Source organism: Aulonocara sp. 'chitande type north' Nkhata Bay, linkage group LG14 (assembly GCF_057382095.1).
Source record: "Aulonocara sp. 'chitande type north' Nkhata Bay isolate Kocher_YH1m ecotype deep benthic linkage group LG14, A_spYH_male_GT1.1, whole genome shotgun sequence".
NCBI classification, from domain to species: domain Eukaryota; kingdom Metazoa; phylum Chordata; class Actinopteri; order Cichliformes; family Cichlidae; genus Aulonocara; species Aulonocara sp. 'chitande type north' Nkhata Bay.
Window position 1 is genome coordinate 5,209,458 of NC_141357.1, and position 20,321 is coordinate 5,229,778.

Below are 20,321 nucleotides of genomic sequence, written 5' to 3' on the forward strand. Positions count from 1 at the left end.
CTTTAGACAAACAAAGCACAAGCTAGTCATTTTAACTCCATCAAAGCTGGTAAAACTCCAAAAGCTGGTAACTGTTCTTGAGCCATGCAGGTAAATAAAACTAGTTTTTAACTTATTGTTACAGTTTCTTCAAAAAGCTCTATAGTTGACAGTTATTGTGTAGATTAATAATAATCTTGGAGGTGAGACATATGTCTCATGTTCAGTGGTTTTATCTTCTGCCACCTGCATCACACCATGGAGGTCTCCAATGATGACTCAAACACATGGTGAAATTTATTCTGCCTTTGTAAAAGACCTATCTCAACCTGTAGCTACACGTTACCATCAGTGGCTCAAGATAGCTACTGTGCTTGACCCACGCTTTAAGGATTTATATTGTTTTGCAAGGGGAGAGCAAGAAGAGGTTTGGACCAGCCTTGAGGCCCTGCTGCCTCAGTGTAAAGACGCCACCACAAAGGAGCCAGCAAAGACAAAGAGCCTCCTCTCTTCATTGTCTTCAGACTGATGCAGATGAGGAAGCCCTGTGTAACGGGCCCTGAATTTGTACAGAGCAGGATCCACCATCAGCGAGAAAGACTGCTTGCTGAAGTGATGGTCCAGGCGAGAAGGGACCCACCCACAGCTGTCTGTCATAGCCCGCAAGTATTTGATTAGTCCTGCCACTTCTGTCCCATGTAAGAGAGACTGTTCTAACTTGCAGGTCACATAGTAACAAAAAAGAGAGTTGCCTAGAGCTCTGAAAATCTGAACAGGTTAGATTGTCAAAGTAACTGGCTGAAAGAGACAGACGGTAAATAAGCATGGAGCTATTGTGAATCTAATGGGTTTGGGGGGTTTTTGCACTAAAATGTTCAATGATCACATTGTTTTAACCTAATGTACAAAATAATTTTGGCTAAGGATACTCAGAGTTTAAAGCTGTTCAACCTTTTATGTTTCTACCTTATTTGTTTAAGAAGAAAAATTGCACCTTATGTTGAAATTTTTATTATTATTATTTAAATACAATACCATTTTAAAAATGTACTTAAAGTACTTAAAATAACACTATTTTTAATTGTGCCCTATTTTGGCTAGTGATATTATTTTTGTTTCTCTGTTTTTTCAATTCAAATGCAGTTTAAAGAGCTTGAGTTTATAATATTCATGACCATGTCCATGATTCTGTCACCCACTAAAACCCTTTTTAATTAAAAAAAACAAAAAACATATGCGCTTTAGGGCATATTTTCTTGTCCAGTTAATTTATTACTTTGCCCATAATTATTTGGCTTAATTTTTGGCTTAATCTTACCCCTAAACTCCTTGGAATTCAAGTTTCAATTGATGTTCTGACATTCTGGTAGTGTCTTACTTGTACCGTGTTTGCAGTTGCAATGTAAAACCAAGTTGTGCAACTTTTTCTTAATCTTTCCAATACTTATGCATTTTCAAATTATGCAATCAAATTCTGAAATCTATTACATAAAATTAAAAGACAGTGCCAAAGTAAAGATGTGACTCATTTGGTTACATACATTTGGGCTAAAAACATCAAAACTGGAATAAAAGTAGAGTCTTACTTCAGAGATCTAATAACACTCCTGGGATCTAGCAGTAGGTCTCTCAGCAGACTGCAGGACTCAGGACCAAGGGTGTTAAACTGCAGACTGAAGACAACAGAGACAATTACATGCGCACACACACACATACATATACATACATATATATATATATATATATATATATATATATATAAAAAACACCCAGCATGCCCCTGCGGGCGGTTTATCCTTCAAGCTCGGGTCCTCTACCAGAGGCCTGGGAGCTTGAGGGTCCTGCGCAGTATCTTAGCTGTTCCCAGGACTGCGCTCTTCTGGACAGAGATCTCCGATGTTGTTCCTGGGATCTGCTGGAGCCACTCGCCTAGCTTGGGAGTCACCGCACCTAGTGCTCCGATTACCACGGGGACCACCGTTACCTTCACCCTCCACATCCTCTCGAGCTCTTCTCTGAGCCCTTGGTATTTCTCCAGCTTCTCGTGTTCCTTCTTCCTGATATTGCTGTCATTCGGAACCGCTACATCGATCACTACGGCCGTCTTCTTCTGTTTGTCTACCACCACTATGTCCGGTTGGTTAGCCACCACCATTTTGTCCGTCTGTATCTGAAAGTCCCACAGGATCTTAGCTCGGTCATTCTCCACCACCCTTGGGGGCATCTCCCATTTTGACCTCGGGACTTCCAGGTTATACTCGGCACAGATGTTCCTGTACACTATGCCGGCCACTTGGTTATGGCGTTCCATGTATGCCTTGCCTGCTAGCATCTTGCACCCTGCTGTTATGTGCTGGATTGTCTCTGGGGCATCTTTACACAGCCTGCACCTGGGGTCTTGCCTGGTGTGATAGACCCCAGCCTCTATGGATCTTGTACTCAGAGCTTGTTCTTGTGCTGCCATGATTAGTGCCTCTGTGCTGTCTTTCAGTCCAGCTTTGTCCAGCCACTGGTAGGATTTCTGGATATCAGCCACCTCCTCTATCTGCCGGTGGTACATACCGTGCAGGGGCCTGTCCTTCCATGATGGTTCCTCGTCTCCCTCCTCTTTCTTGGGTTTCTGCTGCCTGAGGTATTCACTGAGCACTCGGTCAGTTGGGGCCATCTTCCTAATGGTATTCTTGGATGTTCATTGTCTCATCCTGGACTGTGGTGCTGACACTCACCAGTCCCCGGCCCCCTTCCTTCCGCTTAGCGTACAGCCTCCGGGTCCTGGATTTGGGGTGAAACCCTCCATGCATGGTAAGGAGCTTTCTTGTCTTTATGTCAGTGGCTTCTATCTCCTCCTTTGGCCAGCCTATTACCCCAGCAGGGTACCTGATCACGGGCAGGGCGTACGTGTTGATGGCCCGGATCTTGTTCTTACCATTCAGCTGACTCCTCAGGACTTGCCTGACCCTCTGCAGGTACTTGGTGGTTGCAGCTTTTCTAGCGGCCTCTTCATGGTTCCCATTCGCCTGCGGGATCCCCAAGTACTTGTAACTGTCCTCTATGTCTGCAATGTTGCCTTCTGGTAGTTCATTCCCCTCAGTTCTGACTACCTTCCCTCTCTTTGTTACCATCCGACTACACTTCTCCAGTCCGAACGACATTCCAATGTCATTGCTGTATAGCCTGGTAGTGTGGATCAGTGAATCGATGTCTCGTTCACTCTTGGCATACAGCTTGATGTCATCCATGTACAGGAGGTGGCTGACAACTGCTCCGTTCTGTAGTCGGTATCCGTAGCCAGTCTTGTTAATGATCTCATATATATATATATATATATATATATATATATATATACACACACACATGTATGTATATATATATATATATATATATATATATATATATATATATGAGTTCTAATTAGAATTTATATATTAAATTAGAATTTAGAAATAAATGTTGTATTCCAATGTACTAGTGTAATTTATTACAATATTATAAAAATGTTTCAATTTATTCATTTATTTAATTTTATTTATTTCTTTTAATTATTTATTTATTTATTTATTTATTTTTACAAAAAAGCTTGAAGTCAAACCACTACTACATACTGGTATGTATAATGTTGGTATGTGTTTGGTATGTGTATGGGTCAGTGTAATGTTGGACCCATTCATAACCCATTTTCGTCTTCTAGCTGACGGAATAAGGTCAAGATTTTACAGTTAATAACGCCATCTATTGTGCCCTCAATGCAGTCAACTCATCCTGTACCCTTAGAAGAGAAACAGTACCACACAGGCAGGGCACCCTGAGGGGAGCTGGGTTGTAGGGGATCAAATATTTCAAACTTTTTTGCAGCATGTTTTTCTGAATCTGACGCTTGATTATAATGAAACTACCATAATTACCATTGGGTAAGTGCATCATGCCATTGTAACATCCAACACAAAATAAAAGCAGTTCTAGTAGCTATAATAGTACCATCACCATCATGCAATATGCATCATGCATCATGAACTCAGGTTGCTTTTTTTTGCAAGCAACAAGATCATATATTAAGTTTCAAGTCTCACTTGAGGTTGTATGTGTGTCTGAAGGCAGGGCACAGCATCTGAAGCGTGTCATTATTCAGGAGACAGGAGGATAGGTCCAGTTCTTCAAGGTAGTAACTGTAACAAAGCACCACAAGATGGTTAAATAAAAACAATAATGAAAAACAAATAGACAGCTCCTTTGTATCCACATACACAGTCTCATATCAGCAGTATATATACAATATACACTATTAAAACTGAAGTAATAACTATGACCCCAATGGCAAACATTTTGGGATGCTGTGTAGTGACTCTATTATCGAATAATTGCACTCTTCACCCTTTCCTTATGGCAGATAGGGCCAAGAGCTTTATAGAAACCTTATTTCTGCTGCTTATATTAGAAATCTCATTATTTTGCCATCTACCCAAAATGTCTCTGCATAAGTGAGTGTTGAGTCAGACTCAGGAATTCCAGAAATCACTGTCTGCGATAACAGTTTGCAATGGCATCAACAGATGTAGGTTAGAGGCCAAAAAATACAAAACCAAGTTTTAGGTCCACAGTTTTGGGAAATGGTTGTTTCTCTGCCATTACTTGCCAGAATTTGTAGACTGTAAACTCCCTAGGCTGAATCTTCAGATGAAGTCTGCTATTCATCGCAAGAACTACAGGAAGTAACTTTCAGTGAGAGGCCTATTCTAGGCCTATATTCTCTTATTTGTTATATTAGTTAAAGTTATACCCGATTATACTCTGATCATTATTCAGCAATTAACCATAATTAACTATCAGCAAAATTACATATGAATTATGTTTCTGTGGTCACAAATTACAACACTTAATACCATTTCTCTTATTCGGAATTATGCATAATGATGGGTTGGTGACACATTTTTTGTCTTTCACATTCCTGCAACCACAGAGACACTAATCTGCCAAGGTTGAAGTTGGATCATGTCTATGCACATAAAATCCAGATATGATAATAATTTCCATTACACAACTCTCATTTAATATATTAATGAGACTTTTACATTGGTTGATATCTTTGATTAACAACACAAATTATTTACTGTTAGCAAAAGCACAAATAGAGACCTTTTGCCTGCATTTCACCTGTATTTATGTATACATCTATCTGCCTAGCACTTTTACTTTGAATTTTTATGTTCATTTAAGTGTTTGTTTTACAGTATGTTTCGCACTAAGTACCAAAGCAATTTCCTAATATTGTATACCTTCTCAACATTTGGCAATAAAACCCTTTCTGATTCTGATTCTTTTACCATCTCTCGGATGTAAAAGATGTATTTCCACCTCTTTTGACATAACATACACATACACAGTCAGTCGATCTCTAATCCAGTTCCTTCAAATAATAATTTACCTTGCAGGGGTGCAGGAAAGCACAGAACTCAGTATGAAACATTTAAGTGAAGTCATACGAATGTTGGTGAGGCGGATAGCTCTGATTGAAGTTACAACCTCTGCAGTCAGTCTGGGGTTCTGGAACTCATATAGAAGGACCAACAGATCCATCAGCTCTTCTGGTGGTTGTGGCTTGTTAAGCTCTAGTATCAAAAGAACACATACTACATGAAAATATGCAATATGGGTTGCCATACACCAATTACAGACACAATTTCTATCTTTAGAGTTCATTTATCTCATATCACATAAATGTTTACAAGTAAATCTGAGTTTTATGTTCAGTTTCTTGTTTTCTAATACTTTTGTAAAGTTCTAACGATAAATATATGTTTTGTAACTGTTAAAGCTTTAGCAATTACAGAACATTACTCTGTAGGCAGATTAAGTACTTTGTTTCACAAGAGAACGTTTTTTTGTTGTTGTTGTTGTTGTTTTTTTTTACCTCTAACAAGGTATTTCCTAATGGCATGGGTGATCTGGGCCACAGTGGTGCTTTGAATGCTGCAGCCAAGTTGTTGGAGAAGCACACGGTTACCATAGTGCAATAGCCCACCCATGAAGATAGGGTACAGCTCAAAAGGTTGACGTTCACTGTACTGCTGTTGCTGTGGGCCATGGACTCCTACAAGGTTTTGCTCTACCTGGTCAAGGACATCCTCGTTGTAGCTATCCTCAGTGTGGAACAGCTCAGCTGCCATGGTTCTGGCTATACTGCCTTTGTTGAGACTGCTGATTTTCTCATAGAGCTTTGGAAAAAGCTTAAGAAGATTGAATACTGCAAAAATTCGGAGGGGAATTAACTTAGAAAAGATGTTAACAAGGGCACTGACATCCTCACTTGCCTGACCAATGGCCACAGATACTTTCTTGGTGAGCTTCTCAAGAGCGGATTTGTTCTCTCCTAGAACTACATAGAGTGCTGCCAGGTATTCTTGCATGGCTGGGACAGCAAACACATACTGCTTCTCATTGTTTTCCCTTAGGTCTTGTGATATAGATTTACCACTTTCTATGGAAGGAGCCAAAAAGAAGTCTAGTACATCGGTGCGGAACATGGCCAGCTGATGAAGCTCCTCATCTGTCTTTGTCTTCCCTCCTATCCACTGCTCTAGTTCTGCTTCTGAGAAGGATGTGCGTTTGTATGTCACACCTTCAAATGCAAGCTTACCTACTGTACGGACAACATATAACATCAGAGAACTTTGGTGTTCCTGAATGGGCATGTCCGTCCCTGCTCCTGTACCGAGCACTTCACCCCCAAAATTGAGCCTGAGGAAACTTGTGTATATGCCAGTTAGAGTGCGGATGGGGGCTTTGGTATTGGTAAAACGCAGAAAGTGTAAGGTTGCACAAGTGAGCCAGCAGTACGATGGAAGGAAACATGCAGCAGCAAGTTGGCTTTCTCTCTGGAGGTTGAGGTAAAGCAGTTCTACAAGATCCTGGGCCTCTTGGTTATGTGCAGTGTCACTCTGCTTTAGAAGGCGACTGGTGAAGTACGCCCGCTGGCGTGATGGGTCATTAAAACCACGTATCTGTGCGTAACGAGTAACATACTTCTGAGGGATACAGTCCAAAGCAGACAGTCTTGCCGTAATCAAGATGCTGGCCTGTGAAACATATAAAGTAAACAATAAGTGCCATTTACAAACAGTGGGACTTACAATCTAACAAACAAGGCTGAAAATTCATACTACACTTCAGTTCAATTAAATTTTATTTATACAGCGCCGAAATCACAATAGTTGCCTCAAGGCATTTGGAACGACAAAGCTATCTGGATCTAAATTACTCGTTATACTTTCTTAAGAACATGATGTATTTGAAGTGTTTTTAGTTTTTATTTTCAACGGGTTTAAAATCATAATCCTCTGCCTAATAATCCCGCGCTTCTATATTCCAGTACAAGACAGAAGTGATTAACTTTTTAAGTCAAAGTTGGACTTAAGGCCACGACTGGTCAAATTTTCCAATCCTAACTGTTTGATTAATCCAAACAGACACATGCCGCCAGTAACATAACATCTCAAGTATAGGTCATAAAGGTACCAAACGGATGAACAGTCAGGGTGCAGCCTCCGTGTCTACCTGTTCATGTTTCTAAAGTAGAATTACTCTGGTAATCGGTTTAAAGTCGCTTTGCGCTTGTTTTCATCTTTATTTTGTGTTCACACCTAAAAACTAAGAGAATTATCAAAGGATGTAAAACGTAGTAGAACAAATCTCTCCTGGGATTAACTAACGTACTGCATTAAAAACTGCATGTGTTCAGTGTAATATGTGTAATATTAAAAATAATACGATTTTTTTTAATTATTAGCATACTTTTCTAAACTCACTCTTTTGCTAAATGTTACTTTTATTCATTTTGCTTGTAGTTTTAAATAAAAGACAAGAACCTGGTCAGATTTGAAATGAAACAAAAACCTGGAGTGGGGGTACATATTAGCTTTAGCCATTTTTTGTTTAATCACTACCTTTAGTTAACCCCTTTTGGTTTTTTCTTACCTCAGGCAACAGATACTTTCTTAGCAGGTTTACCACAACTACACTTGGAGGGAGTCCCTCATTAGGATCACTGCAAAGCTCTGAGGCTCCAATTCGGAAATCCAGTTGCATCTTTTCCATTCCATTGAAAAGGAAGAGCACATCCTTGGCCTGTTTTCCCTCCCCACTTAGAAGGGGGTGTTTTTTCAGGTGTAGGTACTTCCTGCTCACCAGGTCTCTTAGAGACGTAACCCTGTGTAAAAGAGAATGTGAGTCTTTAGAATCATAAAATAACAATGTGACACTTTGGGTTGCCAAATTTATCAATCAAATGAAATTATAGAAGAATACAAAAAAAAAAGATTGATTTTGCAATATTTTCAGATTATTTTGGAACTAGCACACTCCCAGTAACGCTGTTGGAAAATTTAAAAAAAGCATTCTTTTAATTCAAGGTTAGAGATGGTAAAGGCCAACATTTTGCTTCTTTTGCAGAAATGACTGCCTTCTCATAAAAGTTGACACTTGAAATCATGCAGCAAAACTGCTTTAACATGCAAGCACAATCATTCAGCTGATTTTGAAGTTGAATTTGTTGTTGAAGTTTATCTCAACATAGCGTTTACAGGCGGAAGAAACATTTTGCCACACATTATTTAGATGAAGTCCACCCACAAAGGCCTATCCAGCAGGCCTGGATGAAAAGGCATTTAGGCCAGGTCATCCACTAATTAGAAGGTTGTTGGACAATTGCTTCTGTTGAGCATTTGTGCAAAAATCACTAAGAATAGATTAGTGTAGTGTCTGTGATCATCTAGCCTGCTTCTGCTTGTAGTGCTCTGAGGTTTACTTTTTGTGGTTTTAAAAACCTGAATTCAACATAAGATGTTTAATGAGTTGTGCTGGCTTATTTCTATCCACGACTAAACTGACATTATACTGTGAATGAATCTGAGCATTATCAGCTTAAATTCAAATTACTCTCTACCACAGTTGATTTAACTTAAGTCTTAACATAAACACTGCACTGTGCACCAGTCCAACACAGTGCTTCACTGTAAATCTGTTAGAGTACAGTAAGCCAACGTGTTTGTCCTGCACTAAACTGAAGAATATTTTCATTTAGCATATGAAAAACACAAAGTTAGTATAATTCAGTTCATTTTGCAGGACGTTTCTCAATATCAAAAAGCAAAACTTCAAATTATATTCAGATCCAATATCTAATTTAACAAATGAGAACTTACAGTTTATCTGGCAAACTGTAGATAAATGACCTTAACAGATACTTGTTAAGCTCATAGAAATTTTGCTTTTGGAATTTTTCTGCCACTTAAAAGTAAATGATACTTGTATATAGTTGTTCCTCTTCAGTAGGACCGACTTTCATGTGTTACTGTTGATTCGGGCAAATTACTTTAACGTTTGAACGCTCAGTGACATGAAATAATAGTCTAAACCCAGGGAAGAATTCAATTCAACTAAATTCACGTTTTGGACCTGAGTGCAAAGCTACGCACATTGGGGAGGTTATCATGAGAAAACGTGCTCCAGGCCCAGTAACATCAGCAGCTCCTGTACAACAGAGTAGGGCTGTTCGATATAACGATATATATCGGATAACGATATAAAAACGTCTATCGTTTCATTTTATGCTATCGTTTGTTTCGTGGTGTCGCAAAATAAACTGTTTACGGCAATATTTTTTCATCGTTTTGATGGTCACTGTAGTGGCTATATTCATTTCTCTTTCTCTTATATTTAATATAGCCACACTACGGACGGACAAGCGCCTGTTTTTATGCATTGTCGTTAGCAACAACGACGGTAAAACCATCGCGTGTCCGCTTGTTTATTTTCCACATAAACCTTTCACAATAAAGCTCAAGATCCTGTTAAGACTTTTCAAAATGAACTGAATCACGTGAACGAGCAGATTATTTACAGATGAGAAGTAAAAAAGAGCCACCAGGTGCTAAAAAATAAACCTTAGACTCAAACGTTAGAACAGGCTTTTCCCCACAGCACGCCGTGTAATAAATACAAAGAAAACGGCGGCCGTTACAACTTATGTCTAAAAATGTATAGTTTCATGCATCGGTTAAAACACTCGACTCCGGGTAAAGGACGCGCAGCTGGAAACACTTCAAAGCAAGTCGAGCTGCCCGAGATTCACAGAATTTACAGAAAATTTTACATTTTTGTGATTTATATCGTTATCGGGACGATAGATGTCTTATATGAGATTTTGGTCATATCACACAGCCCTATGTGGGATTGTGTGTGTGTGTGTGGGGGGGGGTGTCAGAAATGACTGAAAGATTAATAGGCTCTGTTTTGAGTTTTGTTCAAAAAGGAATGACTTCATATAGGGAAAAATATATATCACATATGCAGGACACCTTAAACTAGTTTTTTAAATAAGCAGCAAGGCAGAACAAAGTCGGGGCTGCATCAAGACACAAGAACTAAACCCCAATTCAACCAGACCCAGAGCAGGATTTAACCAAGACAGAACCAGAATCAAAACTAGATGATAGTAGCACTAAAATCATCATAGACCTGCACTACACTTATTTTTTAATTCTACCAAAGTCCACTATTTAGATTCAGAAACATTTATATAATTATTTAGCCTTGTTGTGCAAACAATCCTGCATAACTTAATAAATATAGAATTTGAAAAATAACAAACCTAAAAAGAAACACTAGGTACGAGATACATGAGGACCTATGATACGGTGATACTTTTGGTAAACAACCATTTGACTAACATGTTCGGTGCGAACTGTGAGGAGGCGCTATCTAACCTCTGAAGTGGCTGCAAATTATACCAGGGTTTTAGATGAATGCCCCCCCTGTGATTTTACCTGAACCCTGCGATTTTATTTTTAATCATTTTAACAGCAAATTGAAGAAAAGCCTTGACTCCGTTGCTCCACTCACCACCAAAAAGAACATGCATCACCATGGAGAAACGAAGAAGTCAAAAAACTTAAGGGCAGCAGAGAGGAGATGGAGGAAAAATTAAAATGCAATCAACCATCAAATACTTTGCGAGCAACTTAAAATGTACAATAATACACTAAGGAATTCAAGAAATTCATACTTTTCCAAAATAATTAGTAATAACAAAAATAATCCCAAGGTCCTCTTTTCTACCATAGATTATTTATTTAACCCAGGTTTTAACAGCTCCCAAAGAACCCCACAGACTCGCTCTGTGAGCAGTTTGCAGACCACTTCAGGGGAAAAATCAGCGCCATCAGATCTGATATTTTATCTTCTCGCAATATGATTTTAAACATATCTGAGGGCTCTATTGTATCTGAGGAGACACTGGACAGGTTTGTCGTGGTTAATGCTGAGAACCTTAAGAAAGTTCAAAGTGAGACCCACCACATGTCTTTTAGATCCAATCCCCTCTTTACTTTTTAAAACACTTTATGGATTTTTTGAAGTTGAGCTTGATGAATTGCTCTCTTCAGTTGGGTGTCTTCCCTGCTGCCTTTAAAACGGCAGTGGTGAGGCCCCTTCTGAAGAAGAGCAATTTGGATTGTAATGATTTTAATAACTACAGACCTGTATCCAACTTACCATTTTTAAGTCAAATTTTAGAAAAACTTGTTTTTATTCAGATTAATGATTTTCTAAATGATAGACAGATCCTGGAGATATTCCAGTCTGGATTTAGGGTGAACCACAGCACAGAGACTGCTCTCCTAAAGGTTTTAAATGATCTTAGATATAACTGGGACGCCCAAAAGCTCTCAGTCCTGGTGCTACTGGATCTAAGCGCAGCCTTTGATACAGTAGACCACGCTATTCTTTTAAACAGACTGAAACACATGGTGGGCCTCTCTGGTGCTGTACACAACTGGTTCACTTCCCATCTCTCAGACAGAACTTTTATGGTGAGTATGGATACATGCTCCTCTAAGATCCATAAAATGACTTGTGGTGTGCCCCGAGCGTCGGTTTTAGGCCCTGTACTTTTTAATTTGTATAAGCTCCCTCTTGGCGGTGTCATCAGGAGGCATGGAGTGAACTTCCACAGTTACGCTGATGATACTCAGCTGTACATCTCCGTGTCTCCTGATGACACCAGACCAATGGATGCCCTTTTTAACTGTATTCTAGATATAAAATCTTGGATGGCAGAAAACGTTTTACAGCTTAACCAGAACAAAACTGAAGTTTTAATCGTCGGTCCTGAGGCTCAGAGAGAGAAACTCTTGTCTAAATTACAGGCATTTTCACTATGTCCTTCGCTACAAGTGAAAAACCTGGGTGTTATTTTCGACTCTGAGCTTGGTTTTATCCCACATATTAAACATGTAACCAAAATTGGATTTTATCATCTAAAAAAATATAGCCAGAGTCCGCCCTACTCTCTCTCAGGCCAACATGGAGATGTTGATGCATGCTTTTATTACCAGTCGCATTGATTACTGTAATGCCCTGCTCTCTGGTCTTCCCAAAAAGAATATTTCTCCTTTACAACTTTTACAAAACTCTGCAGCTCGTGTGCTGACGAAGACCAGAGGGCGGACCCACATTACACCGGTTTTAGAATCGCTGCACTGGCTCCCCGTGTGTTTCAGGATCGATTTTAAAGTTCTTTTATTGGTTTTTAAATGTCTTAATGGTCTTGGGCCTTCTTATCTTTCAGATCTGCTTCTATCATATGAACCCTCGCAGACCCTGAGGTCCTCTGGTACTGGCCTTTTGATCGTTCCTAAAGTCAGGACACATACTCACGGAGAGGCAGCTTTTCAGTGGTATGGTCCTCGTCTGTGGAACAGCCTGCCGGAGGAGCTCAATGCCGCAGAGAACGTACATGTTTTTAAGAACAGGCTCAAGACCACCTTTTTAATTTAGCTTTTACTTAATGTTTATTTATTCGATGTTATCCTGTTATTCTATTTATATTATTAAATTAGGTCCTACATAATATTTATTGTATTTTATCTTTTTATTCTGTATATACTCTTATTAGGTCATATCTCCAGTGTTTCCTCGGAGGGGGCTCTCTGCACCGGGGTTGTGATCGACCGTGGCTGCTGCGGCTCTGTGGGTCTTCTCAGCCTGGCTGGGGGGCTTCTTTGCCTCCCTCCAGCTGTGTGCCCGGCCTGGAGGCTGCGGTCTGTGACCGGCTCCGCGTGATAGTGTTCCCTCACCTGGTTCATGTGTGCCCAGCCCAATTTTACTTTTCAAGTGTGTGTGTGTGTGTGTGTGTGTGTGTGTGTGTGGGGGGGGGGGGGGGGGGGGGGGGGGGGTATGTATCATGACCGCTTATGTTAATGAGAGTGTGGGGAGTGAATTGGAGGGCGGGATGGGGTGGGGTAGGCTGCTTTTAACTAGAGATGGCACGATACCACTTTTGTTATGTCCGATACCGATACCGATATCATAAATTTGGATATCTGCCGATACTGATATGAATCCGATATAGTGTTTTTTAATCAACAAAACTGTTTTTTAAATATCTTGCTGCATTTTATATAAGTTCATACTCAAGTTTAAAACAACAACTACACTAAATGCTATTCTGTTATACCTGTATGCAAAAAAAAAAATTTCATAGTTCAGCAATACTGATCAATCTAATAAACTTAAACCTACACCATCCTCCCTATTCTGGTATTTTAAAGAGTACTTAGCGTAAATATTAAGCAACCTAACTAATAGGGTTCCAACTCCCAGCAGCAACAAAAATAAATAAATAAAAAATAGGGAACCACCCCTCACGCTCCACCTCATGATGCTTAATCGACGTAATCAACCTTAATTTGATGCAGTGTGAAAAAAAATGCACAGAAATCAATTATTTTTCAAGAAATATTAAATAGATTCAACATCTTTCTTCAACAAAATTGCAGACTGCACAGATGGTACCTTCCCAAAGGAAAAAGTACTATAGCTTACTAGGGTATATATATTAGACTTAATAGTTACTATATACAGTAATGGACTTCTATTCATTTTGCATCAAATTAAAACTTTGGGTGTCAGATAATTATTTATTAAAAGCTAGACATTTTAAATGAGAATAAGAAAGAAAAGTATGTCTTTGTGCCCCCTTTTCCCTGTTCATGCCCTATCGGCCCCCCTGGCTAAACTTTGCTAGATCCGCCCCTGCACAGTTACCAGCGTCAGCTACGTAGAAAAAGATCCTGGAGTAGAAAGTAATATTAAATAAATTCTAACAACAGCTGATCAAGCTTAAACGTGCTGCTGTTGTTCAGCTGCTGGTTTCCTCTTTCTGGTGCAAAGTGGGCCAAAAACAAAGAAGAGACACGGACTCGCGACAGAAAAGCCGATCAGCTGATCGTTAAGCAGTTTCATGATTGAAGTAGCAGCAAGAAGAGGCAGTCGCTCCATATATTGCTTGTTAAGCTTAACGCAGGAATGCTTTACAAACATTCAGAGATGGACTTACACACTTGCTTTACTTCTCTCGGGGATAACTTTGTCGGAGATGAAATGCCGGGTTGCTAGCGAAGCTCCACATGCTATCCAGACCACCGACAGGTCCCGCATGCCACAGCCGCTCTATCACGTGATGCATACTGCTCCGACGTGCTAACGTTCTGAGGCGAGTTACGGCGTGTTGCAAGTTTTGTGAGGTGCTTTCGTGATATTTAATGGATCGGATTACATTTTTTATTTTTCTCCGATATCCGATCCAGTAATTTAGGTCAGTATCGGACCGATACCGATACGTAATATCGGATCGGTCCATCTCTACTTTTAACCATGTAAAGCACTTTGTGCTACATTTCTGTATGAAAAGTGCTTTATAAATAAAGATTGATTGATTGATGTCTGTCTCACCTGCTCTTGTTCCCTCTCTGTTCTGTCCTCATTCTCCTCTCTCTCTCCCTCTCTGTTCCTCTCTCTCCCTCTCTGTTCCTCTCTCTCTCCCTGCTCCTCTCTCTCCCTCTCTGTTCCTCTCTCTCTCTTTGTGCTGACAATCAAACCAAACACCAACATCATCAAATATACAGTTGAAACCAGATATTTAAACACTCTTCAGATAAAAACACTTTTTTAATTGTAACATCAAATCAGACTAAATGTTTATTTTTTTTTAGATTGATAAATATAAAAAACATATTTGTTAACTTTAAGAGTAAAGAGAGAAACTATCTGTATTTCTTAATTGCAAATGGCACCAAATTGTATTCCAAACTGAGCCACACTTATGGAGCTCCACAATTCTTTTCCTGGTGTTTTGGTTGACATCTCTTGATTTTCCCATGTCACAGAAACAGGCTCTGTGTTTTGCCTTATATGCATCTGCAGGTGTGCCACCAATTTACTCACATGGACTCTACTAACCTATCAGAAGCTTCTTCAGCTCAGAATGGAATCGTCTGCAGTTTTCTTATTAATTAACAATAAACTTAGTGTATATGTACTCCTAAATTTGATGAAAGTGATAAAAAATAGAAGCTCTGTCTCTCTTTATTCTGACATTTAATTAATTCAAAAGATATTTCAATATTTATTTGCCCAAAACAAAACAAGTTTACTCTAAATTGATGTTGTACAGTAAAAAAATGTTCTTGTGTTTTGCTTGTTTTGCATAGGAATATACTGAACAAAATACAAAGCATAATGTATAAAATAACATCTACCAGAGTTTTTTCTTTGAAAGAAGCCCCTTATGTCCATTCTTGTATATCAGTACATTACTGAAACCGATTTATTTAGCCGTGGAGGGTAACAACTGAAAATATGAAATAAACACACGTAAGCTAAGACTCTCTAAAGAAACAGCATTGTTGTTGTTCGGCTTTTCATTTCGCCATTTGTTGATTCACTTGAAGAGAAGTAACGTAATATGGGTCAAGTGATCAGTTTGACATCAATCTTTTGTGATACACCGTCATATTTACATTATTTGTACAGTACGAATGATTTGCTTTGGTACCTGGTCGAACTTCAGTTCTCCTCTGTCTGCCTGGCTCCGTTTCTCCAACAGGCAGCAGCTGCCCCCGCGCCCTCGCTCAGTCACTTAGTGTCTGAGCTCGGATCATACCAATATTAGGGGGGATTTATGCACAGTCGTAAATTCCCACAGTGTGCGCTATGTGCTTCGAATATTGTGTGTAGTTTTTGTTTTATACAGTTGTCAGAAAGGCATCTAACTATGAAAAATTACACTCCAAAAGACCCCGGGCTTCTGACAAAACAACCCGGGCTTAAGCCCAGTAAGCCCCCCCCCCGCTCCGCCAATGATGACAACCCGTTTAATATTATCTTAGGTAATACAAGAAAAAAATAAAAACAAAAAGGATTCTTGAGGTCGTGCTATGCTTGCTGTGACTTGGTATTTACTGATTAAATAGTAGCAGAAGGTAGGCTAACACTTATATATCTTGGAAAACCAAAATGCATTTGGCACAGTGCATTCAGATCATAATTCTGATTGCAAAAGCTGCCAGACAGGACAGAATGAAAAAAATATATATAAATGAAAATGTACTTACATTCCTTATAAAGTGTTCAGTGTTGTGAACTACTTCATCTGCTAGCAAGGGTATGAGCTGTGTGGCTGCATCTCTCATACAGACGGTCTGTATTTAATCTCATAGTAATTTGTAATATGCATCAGTATACAGGTATCAATTTTACTGACAACCCTAGTAATTGTACTATGTTTGTTGTAATTTTGATCTCCTGAAGTCAATGTGTATGTGTGCGTGTGTACAGGAGTGTGGAGGATAATTCAGAATAATGCACGAGGGTTAACAAAGAAACAATTTGGTGGTTATTTGTTAGCCTGCTATGAATGCAATCTTTGCAACAACTTTAAATGAGTCTAAAACCATAAATTTGCTGATGCTGGCTTGTCCCAAATATGATTACATGGAAAGCTAATAGTGGATAGAGAACTACCTTTTTCCTGCTGAGTTCTCCTGCACTTTAACTGAAAGGCGATTAAGGCAGAGTTAAAAGCATTCATAATGTTAAACTAAATAAAAGAAAATAGATGTAATGTGCAAACTAAAACACTGTTTGTCAGAGATTTAAAATGTATATTAGGACCTAAGAAAATAAAAATGATAAGTATAACAACCAGTACATTAAATCCCAATCAATAAAGTTGTGCCTCTATAAATTTTCTACATGTGATAAAAAGTAAGAGAACCATCTTACTTTGACAGTTGACTGAGGTCCTCACAAGAGAAAGGAATCAGCAGCTGAAAGTGGCTCAGAGTGGTGCCAGCACACCAATCTAGCACCAGCTTTCGGACCACTGTACTTTTCCCTGTTCCCACAGCACCATAGATGAGGACATTGAGCCCCCGGCCATCACTCCAGGTATCAGTGTGCTGAAACAGCTGTTCCACAGTTACAGAGCGATTACAGTGTGTTTGGGTTTGGAATGGAGAGCCGAGTAGTCCTGCCCTCTCCTCAGCATCAGTTTCAAGGATCAGTGGGTCGACATGCATGGTCTCAGGGCTGAAGAAACCTCCAAACTGTTTTTCCTCCTGAGGAAGGTGGCTAAACCATAGGAGGAGCTTTCTCTTGTGGATCTCTATTGGGTCTATAGAGAGAAAGAAAAAGAAGGTGTTTTTATTCTTTAAGTGGTGGATTTTCTCAGATGTGATGAAACCTTATTAAAGTGGTAATGCAATAATTAATTTAATACAATGATCAAATTGAATCTGTTTTATCCTGATGTACAGTGCTGTGAAAAAGTCTTTTCCTCCTTCCTTTTTGGACTCTGACCTTGAGTTTGAGATCACTGAGATCCACACTACTCAAATGTTTTAGTATACACAGTACTGTGCAAAAGTTTAAAGCAGGCGTGAAAAAATGCTGTAAACAATGAATGCTTTCAGAAATATAAATGATTGTTTATTCGCCCCAAATGTATTCTTGTAGCAGGACAATGACCCCAAACATACAGCCAAAGTCATTAAGAGCTATCTTCAGTGTGAAGAAGAACAAAAAGTACTGGAAGTGATGGTATGGCCCCCACAGAGCCCTGATCTCAACATCATTGAGTGTGTCTGGGATTACATGGAGAGACAGAAAGGTGCGAGGAAACATCCACAGAAGATCTGTGCTTAGTTTTCCAAGATGTTTGGAACAACCTACCAGCCGAGTTCCTTCAAAAACTGTTTGCAAGTGTACCTAGAAGAATTGATGCTGTTTTGAAGGCAAAGGGTGGTCACACCAAATCTTGATTTGATTTCAATTTCGCTTTTGTACATTCACTGCATTTTGTTGATTAGTCAAAGTCAAATTACACTTTATTGTCATCTCCGCTATATACAGTACAGTATATAGAGAGACGAGATGACAAGGCTCCAGGTGCATCAGTGTAAAAACAAACAAATATAACAAGAGTAGAAAATAAATATACAATTCAGGACTAGGGGCAAAGGGATCAGTAACAATTTATTTGAAATTTACAATTTACAGTTTGACGCTTAAGGTCACCTTGAAGTGATTTAAAGTGACCAGTGTAGCAACTTGTCAACATGAGCAGAATTCTTGAGAGTAATGACTGTCCATAAGCAGCATCTGCATTACAAAGGCAGTGTACGGGGAGTGCAATAGAGTCAGTTAACAGTTTGTTTGTTTGTTTGTTTGTTTGTTTGTTTGTTTGTTTGTTTGTTTGTTTGTTTGTTTGTTTGTTTGTTTGTTTGTTTGTGTGTGTGTGTGTGTGTGTGTGTGTGTGTGTGTGTGTGTGTGTGTGTGTGTGTGTGGTGGGAGAGCCGGTAGTGAGATTGATGGCTTGCGGGAAAAAGCTATTTCGCAGTCTGGAGGATCGGGACCCGATGCTGTGAAAGCGTCTGCTGGATGGAAGCATCGGCACTTTTGATTAACACTTTCATTTTTGAAAGCATTCTTTGTTTACAGCATTTTTTCTCACCAGCCTAAAACTTTTGCACAGTGCTAGGGTATCCATTTGAAACTCCACCCGAGTTATTGTATTCATAAACTTGGGTGTTCATGTCGCCCTCCCACCCAGTAGGGTAACAAGAACACCCCAGTCTATTACGGCTAAGTGATGTACAACAACAATGTACAATGTAAAACAACTTTGTAAAAAATGAAAGGGCAAAAGGCCCATATTGCAGGCCTTATTTTGTAACAAGGAAATACCATCATTGTACTGTTCTACAAAGTACTGTGACATTACTACAAAACAATTGACTGATATTGCATTTAAGAGACAATAACTGAGAAAATGAACTGAAGTGTGGACCTGGTTCTAAAGAGTTTGAGGTAGTAAACTTCCTGCAGTAAAAACCAGAGACTGGCCAGGGTGCAGCCTCCATTCCCATCTGCCACATCCTCCATGTTTTGAGTAGATGACTCATCTGTCTGGAAAAAATAATGCATCATGCCAATTAGTTCAGCTGTTGCTTACAACCTTAATAAAATACAAATGCACAGAGAACAACATTTCAAGCACAACTTGCTTTCATTACTTTGCTGCTTACTTAATCTGATAATCACGCTAAGGAATAACATGTAGGAACAAGCTGTTGTTTGCATATTGCAGCAGATATAAGTTATTACACCTCCAAAGCACTGACTTTTACGCAACTGCACACAATTAATATAAACACAAATGAAACCTGTCTACTTTTGCTCTGAGAAACTTCCTGCAAGGTTCCTAAGAATTCTGTTGGGTCTTTATTACAAACAAAGAAAACAATGGAAATATGAACCAGTTTAAATGAATGACACCAGTCGTCGTTTACAAAAAAGTGAAATTCATAAAACGATTAACAGCATATTAATATTATTCTGCATAATACTTTGCATTTGCATTAACATTTGCCACAAGTAGATGGTGGTTCTTTACTACATCCCATTGTGGAAAATAGTCACATCAACTATTGTATGGACAATGTCTCTACACAGCCTAACATACCTCAACTTCTTGCACATTTTTCACACACTCAACAGAAACATTGAGCAAAGCCTGTTTCTATGAGTGCTGACATAAAGATGAAACTAACTTTCCAGTGACTACACATGTAGTCACTGGTCCTAAGTTATGACATGTCCTAGCAGTTTACACACCTTCCACTACTTATTTAACAAGCCAAAATGCAGAAGCAGTGTGTAAATCAGTAAGTACATAAGTACACTCCATGATTCAGTAGCTTGTTGATCCTCTTTTGGCAACACGCACGCATGCACACACACACATACACACACACACACACACAGAGTGAGGTGCCGTTTGATCGGTGATATTGCACACTGACTAAGGGGGGTGCTGTTGCTACTATAATAAATACAGTTATAATAAATACAGTTTATAGAAGTAGTCAAAGGAGCTTGCAAAGAAAAGCGTCTGGACTTCTTTAAGTTACTTGAAGACATTTCACCTCTCATCCGAGAAGCTTCTTCAG

At 39.2% G+C, this 20,321-nt stretch overlaps 1 protein-coding gene across 2 annotated transcripts in view; it reads right to left on the minus strand.

Moving 5' to 3' along the window:
• nlrx1 (NLR family member X1) overlaps nucleotides 1-20,321 on the minus strand; it is a 30,772-nt gene that overhangs the window by 9,188 nt on the left and 1,263 nt on the right. The window contains exons 3-9 of one of the 2 annotated variants that reach the window (XM_086260674.1): nucleotides 19,160-19,278; nucleotides 17,095-17,485; nucleotides 7,948-8,179; nucleotides 5,885-7,049; nucleotides 5,399-5,582; nucleotides 4,047-4,142; nucleotides 1,566-1,652 (exon numbers count right to left, since the gene is read on the minus strand). In XM_086260674.1, coding sequence (XP_086116800.1) covers nucleotides 1,566-1,652; nucleotides 4,047-4,142; nucleotides 5,399-5,582; nucleotides 5,885-7,049; nucleotides 7,948-8,179; nucleotides 17,095-17,485; nucleotides 19,160-19,278 — 2,274 coding nt within the window. The remainder of the gene's footprint in view (nucleotides 1-1,565; nucleotides 1,653-4,046; nucleotides 4,143-5,398; nucleotides 5,583-5,884; nucleotides 7,050-7,947; nucleotides 8,180-17,094; nucleotides 17,486-19,159; nucleotides 19,279-20,321) is intronic. The other variant, XM_086260675.1, reaches the window with a different exon arrangement.